The sequence below is a fragment of the Gymnoscopelus braueri genome (genome assembly GCF_963280865.1).
Source record: "Gymnoscopelus braueri genome assembly, chromosome: 7".
NCBI lineage: Eukaryota > Metazoa > Chordata > Actinopteri > Myctophiformes > Myctophidae > Gymnoscopelus > Gymnoscopelus braueri.
Window position 1 is genome coordinate 51598431 of NC_137608.1, and position 21556 is coordinate 51619986.

Consider the following 21556-nt stretch of genomic DNA (forward strand, 5'->3'; position numbering starts at 1 on the left):
CTACCTCTTCCCCACCCCCTCTCTCTCTCTCTCTCTCTACCTCTTCCCCACCCCCCTCTCTCTCTCTCTCTCTCTATCGCTCTCGCTCTCGCTCTCTCTCTCTCTCTCTTTTTCTCTCTCTCCCCTACCTACCTCACTCTCTCTCTCTCTCTCGCTCCCCCCCCCCTCTGTCTCTTTCTCTCCCAAAAGTAAGTAAAAGCACAATATTTGACTCTGAGATGTAGTGGAGAAGAAGTAAAAGTATAGACAATTGGAAATACTCTGGTAAAGTAAAAGTACCTCAAAATTGTACTTAAGTAAATGTACTTAGTTACTTTACACCTCTGAAAGTAATGCACAATCTATGTAAAGCGCTTTGGATAAGAGCGCTATATAAATGCACCATTTACCATTTATAAAGAGAGTTGCAGTAATCCAGCCGGGACGTGACAAGGCATGAATAACTTTTTCTAGGTCGTGGGCTGAAAGGAAAGATTTTATTTCAGCTATTTGCCTAATTTGGAAGAAGCTTCCCTTAACCACACGTAGCGCAGGATGTAGCGCACCTGAAATATGTATGCATGGTCATACTTCACTTAAGCTTGATATGTTCACATTTATCTTCAGGCTAAAAGATACAGAGGAGAACTTATTTTCAAAACGAGTGTGACAAGTATTATGCATAATGCATGTATTTAATAACCTACTGTCGAGCAGTAAGTCCAGGCGAGCGGGACTCACTTGGATATTATTTTGAATACAGGACTTTTACTTCTAAGTAACAGTAATATTTCTACATTACACTACTCATATACAGTATCTCCTTCACCTTCATAGCTCCGTCACCTCTGCCCCCCCCAACACCCTCCACCCCCTCAGGTTCCCGCATCGACCGTTTCACTCCACTGAATCGATCCTAGGAATATAACTTAACCCATTAAGACCGGGAACGCCATCGGTGTGATTTTTAGATGTATTCAAAAATAGCAGATATACAAGCTTGTAGATCTGCTATTTTTCAAAAGTCGTGAAAATTGGTGCAAATCTTTGAATATATATATTATATTTAAAGCAAACATTTGTAACTAAATCTTTGCTTTTGGGGGTCACTGGAACTAAATATTTTGAGATGGGGGGTCCGTGGCCAATACATATACATTTTGCGGGTCCTTGACATGAAAAAGTTTGAAACCACCGATGTAGCAATGTTAGGATTTAGAAAATAATTTTGTAGAATTGGCCTCAGGTCTTAATGGGTTAACTAGACCCAGCGGAGTGCACACAGTGCACATACACACATGCACGCACAAGGAAGAGACATCCTCTCGGGGCAGATTTACAATCGCAGCACATGTTCACTGAGACAGGAAATGCTCGTCTGACATGAGAGAGAGAGAGGGAGAAGAAGGGAGAGAGAGAGAGAGAAGGATCAATTCTCTATCATTCATGTAGAGAGCATATTATCCAACTCCTTTTGCCTGCATGGCTTCCACACAGCTGTGTGTGATGATAGGCAATATTCCCTCTACTGCGTACGGAAGGATGACGCATTTTGTTTTACTGATCAATCGAAATGATCATTTTTAATTCATGTATTGAATTCAAGGGCAATTGAGAACCTGAAAAGCGCTCTGTAATAAAATATGTTATTATTAACACAGTTAAGCAACTGAATTTAATGGAACACAGAGCAATGCAGTCTCTCCGTAATCTGTAAAAAAGAAGAAAAAAAAAACTATTATAAAATATAATAAGTGAAATTCTGTTTCACACGTTCTGAGCTTGTAGATCAAGGACCCCTGGTGGACCCCACTTGAGAACCGCTGCTTTATTGGTTTCTCTCTTCTCTCTCTCTCTCTCTCTCTCTCTCTCTCTCTCTCTCTTTCTCTCTCTCTCTCTCTCTCTCTCTCTCTCTCTCTCTCTCTCTCTCTTGTCTACATGTGCCTCACTCCTAATCTATTCTGCCACATCCAGATCAGACCTTAATGTATTACGTCATTGTAGTTCATTCTCTATTCATTTATATGTGTATGAGAGAGAGAGAGAGAGAGAGAGAGAGAGAGAGAGAGAGTAGAGAGAGGAGAGAGAGAGAGAGAGAGAGAGAGAGAGAGATGGAAAATAGTGTTAAAAATGAACTACTTGACGGGGAAGAATAGAAATGTGAATGAATTAAATGGAAGATATTTATGTACATATGCGTGCGAGTGGGTGGGGTGGGTTTGGTGAGTGAGTGGGCGGGGCTAGAGAGATAAAAGGCGGAGGAGGGCAAAGGAAGCAGAAGGAAAGTCAATATTTGTTCAGGTAAACACCCTGTCAGTCTCCATGTGACAGGTTGACTGAATGGTCCAAAAACACTCACCTATAGTGATGGGTGCCGTGCCACCAACAAGCATAACCTCTCATCTTCATGTGTTCGTGTAGACGCTCGACAAAGACGGATGGCACCACGGTGGTACGAACCCACAACCTCTGTGGTGGTGGGTATAATGGAAATATTAATATGTCAGGGTGGAATGTTGACCGTTTATTAGGAAGATTCAGCAGAGCAACAGCATTACAGATCATAAGGAAGGCCTCCTCTGCCTGTTCCGGCAGCCCTCAGGGCAAAAAATCTTAGTCTCTAACAGAGATGCTATTATAAATGTTCGTATAAGGATGTGCACTAAAGATAAGGGCGACACACAAATAGTTACACAAGTAAAGGTTAGCTGACAGAGTGAGAGTAAGCATGGAGGAGTCAGCTCAGCTGTTAGATTGACAGCTGTTAGTTGAGTTAGAATTAGCACATAGATGTGAAAAACAATACACAATAATACATACATTTGGCAATCTATAAATTCAGCCACCCACCACATGGGCAGGCACTTTACCACTGCACCACCAGAGTGCTAAATGCACATAATACAACCTGCACTGATGTCAGACACGCAGAAACGTTTTATCATTAGATGTGATCATTTTTGATCCATCCCAAAAACGTATGATGATGATGAACAACACCGATTGTGCCTTTGATATGCCCATATATGTGTGAGCTTATCGGTCAGATCAGCAGTGTGACATATAGGTGTGAGGGCCGCGCACCGGCCCCAACCTTGTTTTACGTTTATATTAGTTTTTATGTATTATGTTAGAACTCCAGCATCCATATCATGGACATGGACGTTAGCCAAAAAAAAAGTAAGATGCACAGGCTCACAACGCAACGCATTCTCACTCCCAAGACAGCAAATGCTTGACGGCTGGGTACGGAACTGACCGAACGTCGAATGTGGGACGGGGGTACCCTCAGAGTCACATGTTGACTGAGGGGGGGAGTTACAATTGTGTCTCTATCGGGGGACATATCTCGAACGGCGCTGAGTCGGCTGAAGCGGACTTTACTCGCTTTAGATGGCGTGGGCGCTGTCGTTTAAAAAAATAAATGCAGAGCTGTCACCCTTTTAAGCCTTGGGTTTGAGAACGGCACTTCTGCATTCCTGGAGTGCGGAAGTGACCGGGACATCATCAGATGACCCCCCAGGGGACCCCCCGTCCCGTCAAACGTTTGATGTTTGGTCACATTTTGTCCCAAGAAGTCACTATAGGCCGTTTCGGAAGTGAGAGTGTGTAGCACAACTTGTCACGCAGTGGAGCGTTGTGAGCTTTGAGCTAGAAAAAAAGTACAGAGACAACTCGGGTCTAGTATATTAACTCATTGAGTGCCAGAATTATTTCTGGCTATTTCTGGCCATTTCTGTTTTTTTTTTTTTTTGTTATTCAAAGTAAAAAAAAAGTGCTTAGGAAGCGAGATACAGCCTTTTTCAGTTATAAGTTAAACAAGGAGTGGATGGAGCTGCACATCTTCAGATAATAATATCTTGAGTCTGAACATAAAAAAAAAAATCATTTCAAAAACACGTGAAACACGTGATTGGCACGTTGCACCATAGCGGTGCACCATAGTACCATCATTGAGTTAAGTATAGGGGGTTTAATAATTACGGTAGCTGCTGTTCAAGGTTCTGAAGTAACTGTAGCTGCTGTCCATGGTTCTGAAGTAGCTGTAGCTGCTGTCCATGGTTCTGAAGTAACAGTAGCTGCTGTCCATGGTTCTGAAGTAGCTGTAGCTGCTGTCCATGGTTCTGAAGTAGCTGTAGCTGCTGTCCATGTAGTCCATGAGCCAGAGCCCCAAAATTGAGCAATGATTATCGAAAGAGTGGGCAAAACCAAACCTATATTAAATTGTTCATAGGGTCAATACGAGTAAATAAATATATGATAACCTTTCCACAGGAGCAGCTTTTTCATGGTTATCACACATTGTTATTTCCCCCAAAAAATTACAACATTTAAAAAAAGAGTTATCATAATGAAACTTCCCCAGTTGATTACTTGCATGAAGACAATGATTTATCGTATTATAAGTTTTCTGAAATTGTATATTTCAATATGCAAATTAGGCATTATATAGGAAAATATGCCCGAATTTGCATAACTTTCCAGAAACAACATTGGAACATTGGACAAAGCCAGAGTCAACATTCTTATTTCATTTTGTTAAGATGTTGGAGTCAAAGGTTTTTAACGAGGGAATATTCAATATCTGGCTCAATTTTGGGGCTCTGACTCATGGACTAAATGCCTAATTTGCATATTTAAATATACAATTTCAGAAAACGTGTAATACGATCAATCATTGTCTTCATGTAAGTAATCAACTCAGGAAGTTTCATTATGATAACTCTTTTTAAAATGTTGTCATTTTTTCACCTGTCATGTACGTATGGGGAAAATAACAAAATGTGTGATAACCATGAAAAAGCTGCTCCTGTGGAAAGGTTATCATATATTTATTTACTCGTATTGACCCTATGAACAATTTAATATAGGTTTGGTTTTGCCCACTCTTTCGATAATGAAATCTTGTCTGGCTCATGGACTAATGGTTCTGAAGTAACTGTAGCTGCTGTCCATGGTTCTATAGTAACTGTAGCTGCTGTCCATGGTTCTATAGTAACTGTAGCTGCTGTCCATGGTTCTATAGTAACTGTAGCTGCTGTCCATGGTTCTATAGTAACTGTAGCTGCTGTCCATGGTTCTATAGTAACTGTAGATGCTGCCCATGGTTCTATAGTAACTGTAGCTGCTGTCCATGGTTCTATAGTAACTGTAGCTGCTGTCCATGGTTCTGAAGTAACTGTAGATGCTGTCCATGGTTCTATAGTAACTGTAGATGCTGCCCATGGTTCTATAGTAACTGTAGATGCTGTCCATGGTTCTGAAGTAGCTGTAGCTGCTGTCCATGGTTCTATAGTAACTGTAGCTGCTGTCCATGGTTCTGAAGTAACTGTCACTGCAGAGATTATCAGCTGATTCATTGCTTGAAGAAAGTAATATAATGTAATATGAGCTGTTTGAATTTGTAAGATGTGTGTCATTGATTGATTCCCAAAAAAGAAGGAACAAAGTGTGTCTGTTCCTTATTAGTTCAATGAGGGACACGTATTTTAGTCTCCAAATAAGGGAGCATTCCTTGTGTCAAGGGACAGTTGGTAACCCTGGTTACAGAGCCTTCCTCTCCTCTCTTCAGCTAAGCTGCTCTCATCGGGGATTGAACACACAACCTTGAATCAAAGCCTTGACTGAAAACATCATTAAGGCTTTGAAAAGGCAAAGCGAAACGTGTCCCATTCTCCCTTAAAATGCCGGATTAACGTGCTTCATTAAAGGCATGAGCGACTGCACAAAGCACACAGGCAGAAAAGGATAAATAAAAGAGTATGGATGGAGAGAGAGAGAGTGACTGAGCGGGATAGAGAGACAGAGGGAAGGAGAGAGGTGATAGAATGGCAAAAAGAAAGAAACTAACAATATTATTGTTACAACATTATTATAGTCGCCCCCTGTAATTAAAACTTTGGCAAGCGCTCACTAAGTATGGCTGAACTGAGCTGAACTGAAATACTAATGACATCTGTTTACAAAGTTTATCCCCAGCTAACCTCACCTATACGTGTATTTACTATTTACTAACTATTACCGACATTAAATTGTTGTGATTTTCCCAAGTTGCAATGTAGCAGCTTTGTTTACACATCTCTCTATTCCTTTTTAATTGCACATAAATCACTTATTTTTGTTCCACTTTTGCTGAGAGCAGGGAAATATAATCACAGCCAAAAGGTGTGCTATTACTTTAAAAGATGATCAAGAAGAGTAATTGATGGACATCCAGGGAGAGAAGGCTCCATATTGATGGCTGGCTCCCTATCTGGTGACTGCTCAGCAGCCAAACAACCACACACACAACTAAACACACAGAGCTATACGCTCTTTTACTGCCTGTGATAAAAAAAGCAACTAGCCTTCCCTGCCTCTTAATATACATATTAAATCCCTATTAGAAGCTTTGTGCATGTCATTACCTCCTGCCTTGTCAGGGCTTCAAACACATTAAGCTCTCGTACTGCTTCACAGAGCAGTTAAATGGTGAGAGTGCTTGTGGAACATAATGGCACAACACGCTCCTGTCAGGATAAATACCTGCTTGTCCTTACGTAAGAGGACAAGCAGGTATCATCGCTGCATGCGTGATGAGGCCTGGTGCGGGGGTCCTCCAGTTCAAATATGATTATTTTGGGGGGTCGCGGCTTAAAAAGTTTGGGAACCCTTGACCTTAACTCTTTCACTGCCAGAAATAAAACTTCATTTTGACACGTCACTGCCAGTGATTTTTTCGTGTTTTTTTGCGACCAGGTGACCCGTTGCTCGTCTCCTTCTCTGGGAGCCAAACGGTGACCCATAGGCGAGCGAACAGCGCCATCTAGTGGAAAACCACTGAAAACACAAAATCTCGTCCCATTGGCGGTGTGGGCCATAGCAAAATATGATGAGAAATCTTGTCATATATTACCATGTTTTTTTACCAATCATGTCCCTCTATTATCAATCACTGGAGTTGTGTGGTGGTGTTTACCTGCAGAAACGGTTCGACGCATTCAAGGAGAAATCTTACAAGAAAATGACAATTAACGCTGGCTGATGGTGGTTTGGAGGAAGATGGATAGTTGAACTCTGTGCGCACGCGTTATGGTAATCCTTTAAGTGCCCCATATCAGCCACAGCAGCACCTTGGAAACGCATCAACGTTTGTTCATGATTTTAATCACACCTGGTGTTGTCATCATTGCAAAGTGCACACTCTGTCTTAAGGGAGGAACCAGACAAATAACAGGAGAAGCTATGCTAAGTGTGATCGATCATGCATTCCACTTGATTCACTAAAGCCATACGTCTTGTGTGGAATTTATCTGCTTCTAAAAAACAGGTGCAAATTAGCACTTAGACTGCTTTTTTTTAAGGGGCAGGAAACCCCCCTGTTCCTTTATTTAAATGGTATTTCAGGATGTGAAACAACTGTATACTGTGGAAAAAATATGGACGGAGGAGGCACCGTGACGCTACCCATTAGTTTCTACCAACCCATTTTGAAGCCTTCAGCTAATTCAAATCCACCATTTTGGATTTCAGCTTCAACCGGAAATCAAAACGAGAGTGAAAGTTAAGTTTCCTAACTTTTGTATTATGAAAAAGGATTGGTTTTGTACATACAAACTTTCTACCCGTCAAGCTTTCCACCTGACAGCGACGATATATACTTTGCCGTATGATGAATATAGCAAAAATAGGCCCTTCCACGTCCTTCCAGAGTGGAGGGGTTGTGAGTCGTGATGATACGACCACCCTTTCCCCCTTTCCTCTTCAGCCTCCAAGGCACGAGCATCCAGCATGTTCCTGCATGAGGAGCATCATTGTGCACACAGGCTTATATGAGGTGTTAACTTAACAACCCCTGACACCCACACAACACCTCCTACACGCTGGATTCCCATCTCGGCAGCAGTAGTCACGATCCTTGTATCTCTAGCCTACACTATCTGGCATCAGATGTATTAGTGTCTCCAACAGACACGAGCCTGCCAGCCTGGAGTATCACTTGTGTTGTTGTTATTCTCTATGCTGCTGCATTGTCTGAAGGAAGACAAACCAAAATAAGTTTTACTCTTGTGTAACTGTAACCAACATGTAACAATAATGTACAACCTTGAACCTTGAACACTAGCCAGCAGGCTGAACTAAGTGGAAAGCAACTAACTACAAGTAATCAAGTAATGCAGCCTACTTTTGCAGCTACAATTTTGAGGTACTTTTAGTTTACATGAGTAGGTCCATTTTGCATGGCTCTAGTGTGATATTCTTATGTTAAAGACTCCATGCAAACAATACAAAGCATGCACAAAAGAAAACTAGGGGTGGGGGGGCATATGTCCAGCCCAGGCAGATGTCGTGGCTGTCGGGCAGAAACCTCTTATCTCCATATCATATTATAACTTCTTTTTTTAATTCTTTTTTTATGCCCTACGTGATCACACTACAGCGTCACACAAAAGTATCAAAAGTAGCAGATCTACAAGCTCGAAACGCGGCGTGAAGCGACGCGTTTCGAGCGTGTGGATATGCTACTTTTGATATCTTTGGTATTTTAATCCTGAAAAGTAACAGTTTTGGACATATGAGTTTTCCACCAGACATAGATGATATGCTCTTACTGCCCCTGGCACTTTCACAACCCAGGGATGGAGTTTAAGCACAAGGTCGATAACCAGAAGACTGTCAGTACTCTTATCAATCTCTATTTCACCTATACTGTAAACAAAAATAAAACAGTTTCTGAAAATGTTGAAGACCCCCCCCCCCCCCCCCCACACTCCCTGATCTGAAACCTTATCACAAACTGACATCCCTGATCCCCCTGCCAACACAGATGTCAGGGGGGCAGCGGAGTTGTGAAAACTGTCAAGTCGTTAAACTGCCCGGTCGTGAAAACTGCTTAGTTGTTGAAACTAGCCTGCTTGGTGGTCCTCCAAGGTCCTGGCAAGACACGGTTCTGTCTCTGCAGAGGTTGACAGCCCATGAAGAAGATGATGATGCTGCTGTTGTCTCCTTAAAGTTTGAACCATGCTAGAGATCAGTGATTCCCAAACTTTTATTAATTTCAAGGATCCTCAGTTTTGTATGGATTAGGCCATTGTTCCTCAAACTTTTCTTATTTTGTTTGCTTCAGTACTTGCCTTCAGTGGCTTCAGTACAAATTTGACAAAGCAACTTTCACTTGTAGTTGAGTAATATTTGACCAGGAGTATCCTAAAGGACACACGGTGGTCCCTGGACCCCACTTGTATAGACACATATACATTGTATACAGGTAGGCCTACATAAGCTTTGCAACGGTAGATGTTTGTTTAACTTTAGCTTTTTGTGAACAAGAATAAAGTTTGTGTGTGTGTGCGTGCGTGCGTGCACAGGTGGTCTGGTGGGACATTCCCGGGTTGGGGGGGTTCACAGAGTGGATGGAGGGCTTTCCAATGTTAGCCGTCAGTAATGACTGGCCGAGGGAATTACATCGTCTGACCCGAGACTCAAAGTCTTCCTCGTTCTTTTAATATTTCATCTCTCACCAGCGTTGTACGAAGCTACATGTTAGATTTGGATCACGCTTATTATATTCTGTGTGTCATTGTGTCAGCTTTGAATCATCCATCCACAGACGGTATTTTATACCTAGACTATTTGAAAATAGCTGATCTACAAGTTCACAACGCGTCGCATCGCGATGCGTTGTGAGCTTGTAGATCTGCTATTTTCAAACATTTTAGTACTTTTACTTTTGGTACTTCAAGTACATTTTGATACCAATACTTTTGTGCTTTTACTCAAGTAAATTTTTACTTCCGGACTCTCTCCCTTCCTCTCTCATCCCTCTCTCATCCCTCTCTCTCATCCCTCTCATACCTGCCTCCCTCTCCCTCCCTATAAAAACGAATAAATCATGTGAGTACTTTTTCCACCACTGTGAAACGGTGACGTGGCTGCTGGAGGTGTGCCCAGAAATATATCCCGGATGAACCCCTCCCCCCAGGCCAGGGTGGCAAAAAAAAGAGGATGGCCCCCGGACCCGGGGGAGCGGAGAGAAATCACCTTACCCAAACGAGAGAGAGAGGGAGAGAGAATGCTTTGAATGTTTGGGGGATTTAGTTTGAGCCTGAAGTGCAAATCCTTCCTTAGTGCTACTGAGGATAGGACAGAGTAATCCATGTATCACCCCCCCCCCCCCCCCCCCCCCAGCACCTGAGGAAGATCAGGAAGTAGTGGAGTTGAAGAGCATCAGAAACAACCCCTTACCCCCACCCCCAGCTCCCTGCCGCTTAAGTACGTACTGTATTATCCCAGTTTCAGGTTTCTCATGCTGCGCTCAGGCCGGCAGATACAAATAAAGCTACAGGCTACGGTTCATTTTCAATGGAAAAGCCTCAGCGACATGAAGATGTTTGTATCAGTGCTCCAAGACATCTACAAAGCTACCATCCAAGTTGAGCTGGCTTCAACTGCAGCTACAAAGCTACAAAGGTGTTGTTTAACCGGTTACGCGCGTCTTCTCTCACACAATTCCTGCTCGTAATGGGGGGGGGGGGAGGAGACTCACTGTTTCCGACGGCCAGTTCTGTGTTCTTTTTAACACTTCAGGCTTTATATTTACTTTTTTTATATTGTTTTCGCTCTTCGGACCAGTGTTGATTTTGTCGACCGCGAGTCGCGGGTCGCAGCCGCCGGGACTCGAGGAATACGCTGGGAGGAATACCGGCGGAGGCTGCGCCAATTACATTGTCACGTCACTCCTGAGATCGCTTTTATTTCATTTTGAGAGGATTGATCCCCCCAAAAATAATGTTTTTGCATCAAACGGTTACGTTTTGTGCATTTGTGGCGCCCCCTATGGTTCAAAGTGGAAATGCTTTTGTGGATTTGTTGAGTAAACCACCCTCGACAGGTTTCTGAGAAAAAAATACTTTTTTCACTTTTCCATTAAAGTGGATGGGGAAATTTAATGCACTAATAAATCGATATCAATAAAACTATGCAACCAATCTCTTAGCACATGATTCCCGGTGAAGACGGTCATTTTGACATATGGCACTAAATTGGGAAAACAAAACTGTGGGAGGAGTAGCGGTTTGAAATCAATAAATAAAGTGGGACTATTACTATAGTCTGGTTGCCCTGTTAGGGCAACCACACTAACTAAGCTATGATGACTAAAACTAAGACTAAATATATTGACAATTTTGTCAACAAATAAAAACTAGACTAAAATGTTAGTGAGGGACTATAGAGGAGAAGAGATCCAGTAGAACTTAAAGACTCATTTTGTGTTTGGTTGCGCTCGGGTGTTGCGCTCTGAAAATAGCCGATCTACAAGCGCACGCGACGCGTTGTGAGCTTGTAGATCGGCTATTTTCAGTATGCAACCAAGTGTAAAATCTACCATTACGACGCCATCATATCACCGCCAAAATACATTTTAGTCGACTAAAACAATTGTAGATTTAGTGGACTATAATCTTATGATATTTAGTCAACTAAAACTAGACTAAAGGTCATTACACACCGGCGAATATGCGAATACACGCAAAATTCGGACTCGTTCCGAATAATTAAAAGACGCTTTTTCGATTCGCTTTTTCGCTCCATGTAAGCTTGCATTGACTTTATAAGGTTTTTTAAAAAAAACGTATTATTCGCATGAAAAATTCGCCCCCGGTGTGTAAGGGGCTCAACAGTAAAACTATATGGAATTTGATTCAAAAGACTATGACTAAAACTGAATCAAAATTTGCTGTCAAAATCAACTCTACTCTACGGACGCACGCTTGACATCAACGAACGTGTTGATCAACACTCCCAACAGTAACAGATACAGTATGTACTGTATGCGTCACTTTGTATCTTTGAATCTTTGAATCTTTGTATCTTGTGTAGCTGTCAACTCATGGGGGAGAATTACTCTGTCTTATCCTCAGTATGTATGTAAATGTCAAATCTGACATTTGGGGGGGACATGACCCCCTTGACCCCCCTGGGAGTATGTATTGCACTTTACTCTCCTGTTAGCTCTGGTCCATAGCGTTAGAAGGAGTTCTCCTTAACGCTATGGTACTTTCGATTCTTTCCCCTCGCACCGCCGTAGTGCAGCCTCTCGTCTGTAGTAAAAATACAAAATACACTTTTGCTACTCACCAAAACAAAGACGGTTTTATGGAGTTGAAAGCCTATTCTACTAAGTGGGAACACTCTGAGCCCCCCACCTCACGTCTAAAATACACTTTTTGGCCAGAAAAGAAAATATTTCACCGGAAGGAAGAATCTGGTCAATAGGAACATTCCATTGACCAGATCTGTAGAGGGCACTGTGGAGTAACCAAAAACATGTTTTCCTTCCGGTGAAATATTTTCTTTTCTGGCCAAAAAGTGTATTTTAGACGTGAGGTTGGGGGGCTTCACGGTCAACTCCATAAAACCGTCTTAGTTTTGGTGAGTAGCAAAAGTGTATTTTTTATTTTGACTACAGGCGAGAGGCTGCGCTACCGCGGTGCGAGGGGAAAGAATCGAAAGTACCATAGCATTAAGGAGAACTCCTTCTAACGCTATAGACCAGAGCTACTCTCCTGAGTCCTGTATAGTCCCAGACTTGTTCAACTGGCAGGCAGGGGAAAACATGTATGAATAAAGTGGAGCGTATAAGCGGAAGAGCTGCTGTCTGTCCCATTGAGTAATGTCCTGTCATACTGATGGTGACTTCTTCTCACATCGGCTGTTGAATATTTGATGGCGGGGTTGTGTCACAGCAAACAGCGTTGTCCCCGAGTGAACCTTGTGTAGCCTACTCACTGGATTCGCTCCTGATGTTGAATTTGATGACTCCATGTTCCTGTATCCATCTGACAGATAACACTAATGTGTTTTCAGAGGTTGGACAAAGCACTCGACCACACTGCTTGAGTCAAAGCATAGATGGTCTTGGTTAAATATTACTCGACTACAATAACATTCTCTCTCAGAGGAACCACTGAAGACTTTTGTTGAGGCATGGAGACCTTTCATTGAATATTTTAATAACCATACCTCTCCAGAATAGAACGCTCTGTGTGTCTCAAGTGTAGCGTACGGTTGATTTCAGGTGTAGCGGACAGAAAGGCATGGCGAGAGAGTATGTTTTTTCAGATTTGGCCTGTTACAGCGCCACCAGCCTGATCTCCAGAGAATACCGTAACATTGCACGGAACGAGTGCACTTCATTCCGTGGATAGTCGCCTCGGAACTCCCAAATTGCGTGCATATGTACGGCGAGTCCCACGGTGGGCGTAACCAGTCGCAACACGGAAAAACCCGGAAGCAGAGCAGTCCGCACAATAAAATTTACGATTCTGTGCCTATCGGTACATAACTCAAACGGCGCTGAGTAGGCACAGGCGAATGTCCCACCGTTCAGGACGGCAACTCGGTCGCCTTAGCTCCCTCGGTGGTCCTTCACGGGGTGACAATTCGCATGTGACTGCGCGCCTCCGAAATGGTTTTGTCACAAAGGCAGCGCCGTACCATATGCACGCAATTCGGGAGTTCCGAGGCGGCTATCCACGGAATGAAGTGCACTCGTTCCGTGCAATGTTACGGTAATCTCTGGAGATCGGGTTGGCGCCACCATGAGGCCGATTTTTGCAAAACACATTTTTGATGCGAAACTGTGAACACACACTCCCTGGATGCCAAAGTCGAACCTCTGCCCTGAATTTTTCAGTTTGGACTGTTATAGCGCCATTTTTCTTTTTTTTAAAGGGCTTGAGCTCATAGATTTGTTTCTGTAGGGCATTAATTTACGAAAAAACACAAAACAGTTAAAATATGGAGATAAGAGGTTTCTGCCCCGACATAATACTGCTGTAAGCTGAATCAAGTCAGTGAGACCCGTAGAGGAATGTGTGATGGATAGATAGCGTGGTGAAGTGGAAGGCTGACCTTTGACCTCTCCTCCTCCTCCAGGTGCCAACGCCTCTGCCCCGGATCAGCTGAGCCTGGCGCTGGCCTGGAACCGAGTGGACATCGCCCGCAGCCAGATCTTTATTTACGGACAGCAATGGCCAGTGAGAAACACACACACACACACACACACACACACACACACACACACACACACACACACACGCATACATATGCTGTAGATCCACACAAACAAGCAAGCTCATACACTCACATGCGCACACTAACATGCACTCACACACTTGAGTACACACTCTGTCTTTGTCGCACGCACGCCAGTACACACACATGCATGTGTGCGCACACCTACACACACATATACACACACACACACACGCACACACACACACACACACACACACACACACACACACACACACACACACACACACACACACACACACACGCACAGCAGTGACCTGCAGGTCGTGCTCCTCTTCTACCACATTGATTGTGTTCACAGGGCTTCTCTTATACATAACACTCTGCTGTACTGAGACACACTTGACTGTTTGGTTGTTTCAATTCCACACTCCCAGTTTTAAATCATCCCTTTATTTAAGTTAACTCATGTTGCTCTCCAAAGTCATGTTTATTTTAATTTTTATCCCGTATAGTAGCACTGATCCAGTGCTATAACTGCTTTATTGATGTTTTAACCACACAAACCCTGGTTTAACTTTTGCTTTTCAACTTTAAACTTTAAAGGACCACTGACTTGGGTGATGAGGCAATACTTGAGCTGCCACAGGCTTTTAGCTAGATAAACTTAAATCATCTTAATTTCCCCCCCCCTAGATTCTCCTAACTTTTATTTTAAATTATACATAACAGTGTCTGCATCTACATTTTTGCCTAATATTTTTTACTTTTATGGTGTTTAATACTTTTTTCCCCCTGTAAAATAAAGAAAAATATGTTTACCTAGTACGTACAGTACAGCTTCTTTGAAGCACTACCGTGTTCTTTGAAGACGGGGAAGCCCTCAGGCTTCCAGCACACTGGCAACGAGCCATGGATATAAATAGTTAAAATGCCTTTACTGTCTCTAGGGCAGTGGTTCTCAACCCCTTTTCATATCAAGGTCCATTATTTATTGGGCCTTTGAGCCACGGAACCACCGTTTGATGAGATTTAGACTCTCAGACACAAGACTTTTGTTAGCATTCGATACGATTGTGTCCACAACTCCATCCATGCTGTATTGATGTCGTACCATAGGAGAGATAACAGGCAAACGTTGATCAAAATAACAATTATTTAATTAAGTAATGCAGATGTTTATATCATTTAACTCTTGAGAGCATACAATTAAACCTTCATTTTTACTCTCTCAAGAGTTAAAGATCTATAAGGGTCCATTTGGTTACCAACATTTAGCTGGGGACCACCTGGAACCCCCTCAAGGAACGTACCAAATTAAAATGGTAAAAAGCCATGTACAATGTTATGTAATGAGGACTACAGTGCAGGGCTGTCCTTTGGGGTCGCAGGGGATGGGATTTAAAAGGCCAAGAAAGATTGCTGCTTTATTTTATAGCCTTTTTGGTTGATTGATGACTCTTATCATTATTATTACAAAAAAAATTGATTATGTTCTAAAAGGAGCTGGCTGAACAGATTGTGGTGTTGTACACTCTATTTTCTATTTTTTGCAGGTGGGGGGGGGGGGCAAAAGTAATATGTAATATAATATGTAATATAATACATTTCCCTTGATTCCAAGTAGTAAGTAATATTACTTTTCTAAGGAGTAATATGTAATAAGTAACATATTACTCTCCTAAGTAATATTACCCAACACTGTTGTGAGATTTTATTTAGCATTGAATCCATGTATTGACTGTCTGTGATGTTGCATCATGCTAGGTGGGCTCCTTGGAGCAGTCCATGCTGGACGCCTTGGTTCTGGACAGAGTGGACTTTGTCAAGCTGCTGATAGAGAACGGTGTGAGCATGCACCGCTTCCTCACCCTGTCCAGGCTGGAGGAACTCTACAACACGGTGAGCAAAATAAACACATCAATGCACACTCTGAAACCTCACTTTTTCCCCAAACAGTGAGGTCGGGCCCATTTGTGGGTCACAGACACATTTTTATGGGTCACGAGTAAATAAATACATTATTTATTTAGTTTTTTCTACTATACATTTTTCTTAATTATTATTATTTCAAAACATTTTTTTTAAATAATAATAAAAAAGGAGAATTGTTCATGAATTAGAAACAAATTCAATGTTTTTTTCAAAAGAATTTCATACATAAAAATAAATACATTGAATTAAAAGAAATTCTATATATTGGAAAACAAATGTTTAAAGAAGTAGTGAAAATAGCCGATCTACAAGCTCCTAACGCGTCGCATTGCTACGCGTTAGGAGCTTGTAGATCGGCTATTTTCACTAGTTTGGGTCCTGCATTGGGGAGACATCAAATTTCTCTTTTGGGTTTCGAGGTAAAACGTTTGGGAAACAATGAGGTAGAGCATTGGTTCTCAACGTGGGGATTCACAGACCCCCTGGGGTCCTTGAAGGGGTTCCTCAGTAGACTAACTGCTCAGAAAACAAGTGAAACTTTAATATAAATGTATAAATATGTGGTCAGAAGCAGGGACTGAGAACTGGCAGGGAGGATGAGGACAGATATGCTGCCTTTAACCCAGTCACGGAAACAGACGGCGACAGTAAGGGCCTGACTGTGTAGTCAGCCAAACGCTTCCCTCTGGGAAGATGGGTCGCTGCCAGGATGCCATTGCAGGTCGCCTCGACTTCTGAGCTAAAGAACTGGCAAACGGAGCGAGGCTTTCGCCTTAATCTGGTGTTATCATTTTGATGATATGCTTCCCAGAATAAGAATATGTTTCATAGGTCATGTCATGAAACATGATGATCTATTTGGTTGTGAAGTGGTTCCGATGGCTATTATAAGTAGGAAGCTGAGACTTCCCAGTTCAGCTAACAGGCGAGGTCGGCTTTGCATGGCTCATCTTATCAATCAACGACCACTAATAATTCAACATTTCATCTTTTGAGAATTCCTCAACAACACTATTAGACATGCTTACTGTGTGTTCTCTTGTATTTTCCTTTTGTCTTGCACAATGCAAGCACTGCTGAGGGTGTACAGTGTTGTATATTGTATGTTGCATATCTTATTTATATTTGTTTGCCAACTTACTGGTGGTATTTGACTGTCATGTCTTTTCATCGTGCTTTAAGTGCCCTGTAATCTGAGTTTTAACTGCTCTGCTGTCTTTGACGACTGAATATCCCTTACGGGATCAACAAAAAGTCTTATCTTATCTCTTATCCATACCGTCCATTCTCAACTTCCTGTTGAGAAAAAATGGGACCAGTGTATGCTACAATAATTATCATGTTGTTTGCATGTGTCTTTTTCTTCTTTTCTTAGAGACACGGCCCGTCCAACACGCTATACCACCTCGTCAGAGACGTGAAGAAGGTACGTGCCTCTCTCCTGTACGTACTAGTTTGTGTGGCTGTGTGTGGGTACGTCCTACGTGCCTCTCTCCTGTACGTACTATAGTTTTTGTGGCTGTTTGTAGGCGGTCCTTGTTGGCAAGAGTAGATTAGATGTCTCACTATAGAACAGTGTTTGTGCTGCTTTTCTCCTGCAGTCAGTCAGTGTGCGTCGGTGGTCAGTGTAAACGGCTGCTGAATCAACGCCGTCTCACTCCCTAAAGGCATATTTTGACTTTTTGGGACAATGTTGACCAAACGTCATCATGTGCCTGGAAGAGGGGGGGGGGGGGGGGCAAAAAGGTCAGAACATGACTTTTGGGGATTTGCGATTCTGTGCCTATCGTGACATAACTCGGACAGCGCTGAGTCGGCTCAAAGCGGACTTCGCAATGCTTGGCACGGCGACTGGCTCGCTTTAGCTCGCTCGCCGGTGCCTCCCGTGGCTCAAGTCTGCTTGAGACGGCGTGCTTCCAACGTTTTAACCGTATTTATGTCAGTTCGTCAAAAACGCTGAGGACTGGACTTCCGCGTTGCTGTAATGCGGAAGTCCCGAAAGTCAACATATGCCTTATTTGCCCCCACTTCACGTCACATGTTGACGTTTGGTCACTAAGTCACAAAATGCCTTTTGGGGAGTGAGACAGTGTTCGCTGAATGTGTCCATTTATCACATAAACCTGTTTGTAGACGATGTAGCGTTATTCTGTTTAGTGTGTTGGTGTGTTTAGGGCAGTGGTTCTCAAAGTTGGGGTCTCAATGGGACCCTCTGGGTTGCTTGAGGGGGTTCCAAATGGACACTTACAGGTTCTGTATCTCTGAAGAGCGTACAGAACCAAATGGACCCTTGTGGGTCCCATTTGGTTCCATCTGTGCACTCTTCAGAGTTATGGTTTAAATAACCTTGAAATTAAGACATGTAATTTGAGAACCACTGATTTAGGGACACCAGGCGGTCCTAGTTGTCGTTGCCAAGTATACGTAGAGGCCGGCTTTTCTCTTTCAGCTGGAGACGCCAGGCTGCAGTGGTTGCGTAGTGCTCTTGCACGGCTCCCATCCCTCCTCTGTCCTTTTCCATTAATCATCCCTCCTTCTCTCTCTCTCTCTCTCTCTCTCTCTCTCTCTCTCTCTCTCTCTCTCTCTCTCTCTCTCCTCTCTCTCTCTCTCTGAGGCGTGTATATGTCACAGGGAAATTGGCAGTCCAGGGAAATTGACAGGGGAGCGCTAGTTTTATAGGCGCGGGGCGGTGCTGCGAGGCGGGGCTTTGATGCGAGGACGACGACCACAACAACAATATAACAACCAGGAAGCTACGCTATAGGGGAACGCTGAAAATAAAATGGATAATATGAGAGAAATACTCAAGTAAAGTACGAATACCTCAAAATTGTACTTGAGTAAATCTACTTTGTTACTTTACACCACTAGTATAAAGCTCAGTGGCGCACTTCGATAATCATTGGACTCCCCACCCACTACCACTGGGAGCCGGGGTTTGACTCCCGCTCGGGACATTACTTTTTCAAACAACCGCGGACTACTTTTTTTCGCTGATAAAGTATAGTTTATCAGTTTATCCAACCCGATCTCCAGAGATTACCGTAACATTGCACGGAACGAGTGCACTTCATTCCGTGGATAGCCGCCTCGGAACTCCCGAATTGCGTGCATATGGTACGGCGCTGCCTTGTGACAAAACCATTTCGGAGGCGCGCAGTCACAGGCGAATTGTCCCCCCGTGAAGGACCACCGAGGGAGCTAAGGCGACCGAGTTGCCGTCCTGAACGGTGGGACATTCGCCTGTGCCTACTCAGCGCCGTTTGAGTTATGTACCGATAGGCACAGAATCGTAAATGATGTTGTGGGGACTGCGTTTGCCCCAAGTGCCACTCACTGCACTAACATAGCCCGCCAGGCCCGCCCCCTTGTGCTTCAACTGCATGGAATGAGGCTGTGTGTGTGTGTGTGTGTGTGTGTGTGTGTGTGTGTGCGTGCGTGTGTGTGCGTGCGTGCGTGCTCGTTTGTGCATGCGTGCTCGTTTGTCCGTGCGTGTGTGGTGTGGGGCTCATGTCTGGCTTGCATTGCCCTCTAGCGTTGATTCTACAGAATTGCCTGAGGGGCGGTGAAAACAAGCGTACCCCTTTCAATTTCCCTGGAATGCCAATTTCTCTGTAACATATACACTACTCACTACCACGATAGATCAAAACGAATTTGGTCTGACAAAATAAAACATAACATACTATAACATAACTCAATTGACTCAACTCCTTTTTGTTAGATTAATATGTTGTTGTTTGTTATCGATTATACAGCACTACATCGAGAGTCTTCTTGGAGTTGTAATACTTTATTCTATTTGTTTCCTCGAGTTGTTTAATATGCAACCTTCGCATAGATCATATTGTTCACGATTCCTTGAAAACTACACAGTATAACTTCCAATTTAGGCATTTGGCAGACGCTCTTATCCAGAGCTACTTACGAGTGCAGGATCGTAATAAGCAGAGTAAACATAAACTCTCGTCAATAAACAAGGTAAATAAACACATCGATCAGTGTTGTACCTCAAATAAACTAGGATGCCAGGCAAACAGAGTAACCTGGCATCGGTAATACTCTCATGTAGGAGTTCCCACACATTTCCATGCCAAGGAGCCGTAAATAGCCACAGTCGCTGGCTGTGGCCCAACTGAAATAAAAATGGCTTTTGGCAATTCCTTGAAGGTGGTCCAAATGGACCAAATGTACTGGTCTGTAACTCTGAGAGTCATTGGGGTCCTTGAAAATATAAAAAGTTATGGGGATCCTTGAAAATAAAAGGTTTGACGGGCACACAGAGCACATGGATGCTGATAGGCAGCCAAGAGCACTCGGCATTGAACTTAATCCAAAGAAATAAAATGACATAGATAGAAAGGGGGAGATGCTTAATAATAGTTTTGGACACGAGACAGTCACACAATTAGACAGAGGTTACAGTGATGGTGACGGCCATGCATGCACTTGGACATCTCTCCTTTCAATGTGATGTTTCTTTCACTTTTAGTCTCACAGCCTAGCGCCCGGAAAATAGCACTACGTCTTGCGCTGATCTTAAAGGGAATGGCAGCCGATACTCTGATTGGTTTGATTAAAGTAACGCCCAAACCACACCCATGACTGATTCAGGTCCGTTTGACCGTGTAACACCTTGGTGCAGTGCGCAGATTACCGCATCCATAACAGCAAAATGTCATTGGTCACACACCTCCACGTCTTAAGTTAAGTATTACTTAATTGACCTGGCATTAATTAAGGGCCCCTAATAGTGTCATCGTAAATCAATGTCATACATATTCTGAAGAAAACCTTGAGACTGACATTCAGTAATTGGGTCTCCTGATCAAATAAAGAACATCATCATTAAAAACAATATCTAAATTATGCCACGGACAAGGACAAGTCTTGCCACGGACACGTTTTGTCCGTGTTCAGACATATTGATGATCCCCACATCTACCGTAGGTTGCAAATGAATAAGAACTACGTGCAAAACACAACTTCATCTTGTACATTGTCAGCATCTTCCCACCACTAATTATGATCAACCCACTGCTGAGGGGTGATGGAGGGGCTCCTGCAGCCTCAGCACCATTAGCACCTAGAGACGTGCTCATCAATGAAAGAGTCCCTGATTACAGTAATCACGCATCATTCCCGGGGGAGTCATTAAAGAGGTTGGGCTGGTGGGATCGCACCGACCTGAGAGGGCTTTGCTTTCACTTTAAAACACACTTCTGGGGTCATTTTAACGTTTACCCAGGTTTTTGTGTGCACCCTATATAGCTTTTAACCATGATACGTTAATTGAAAAGACCCGTTCTTGGTTCTGGTGACTGATATCGTCCTTAATGTGTGAGGAGCTATGTTTTTACTATTACTTTTGTCTTTAAGAAAAAGGAAGTACGGCAATTGAGTAAATATACTCAATCTCAGTTGCAGGTCTACAGTTGATGTGTGCTTCATCCTAGGACAGGTTGCCTCAAGGGTGATTTATACTTGTTCACTATTGTGATCGCACTCCAAAAATCGACACGCTTGTAGATATTGTTGGTGCGCACTGGTGACGCATTGCCACACTGAAAAAAAAACCTAAAGTGTGACAGCTGTAGCTGTTAAACACTTCAAATGGCCATACATA

General features: G+C 43.1%; 2 protein-coding genes across 3 annotated transcripts in view; both read left to right on the forward strand.

Annotated features, from left to right (window-relative positions):
• The window catches only part of LOC308087919 (H-2 class II histocompatibility antigen, E-S beta chain-like), a 662842-nt gene that overhangs the window by 355490 nt on the left and 285796 nt on the right, over positions 1-21556 (forward strand). The gene's annotated exons all lie outside the window — the stretch shown is intronic.
• trpm3 (transient receptor potential cation channel, subfamily M, member 3) overlaps positions 1-21556 on the forward strand; it is a gene marked incomplete at both ends in the record, with an annotated part of 344779 nt that overhangs the window by 254308 nt on the left and 68915 nt on the right. For both annotated transcript variants that reach the window (XM_080432157.1, XM_080432158.1), the window contains 3 exons: positions 13897-13997; positions 15763-15897; positions 17306-17356. In XM_080432157.1, the coding sequence (XP_080288283.1) occupies positions 13897-13997; positions 15763-15897; positions 17306-17356 (287 nt within the window). The remainder of the gene's footprint in view (positions 1-13896; positions 13998-15762; positions 15898-17305; positions 17357-21556) is intronic.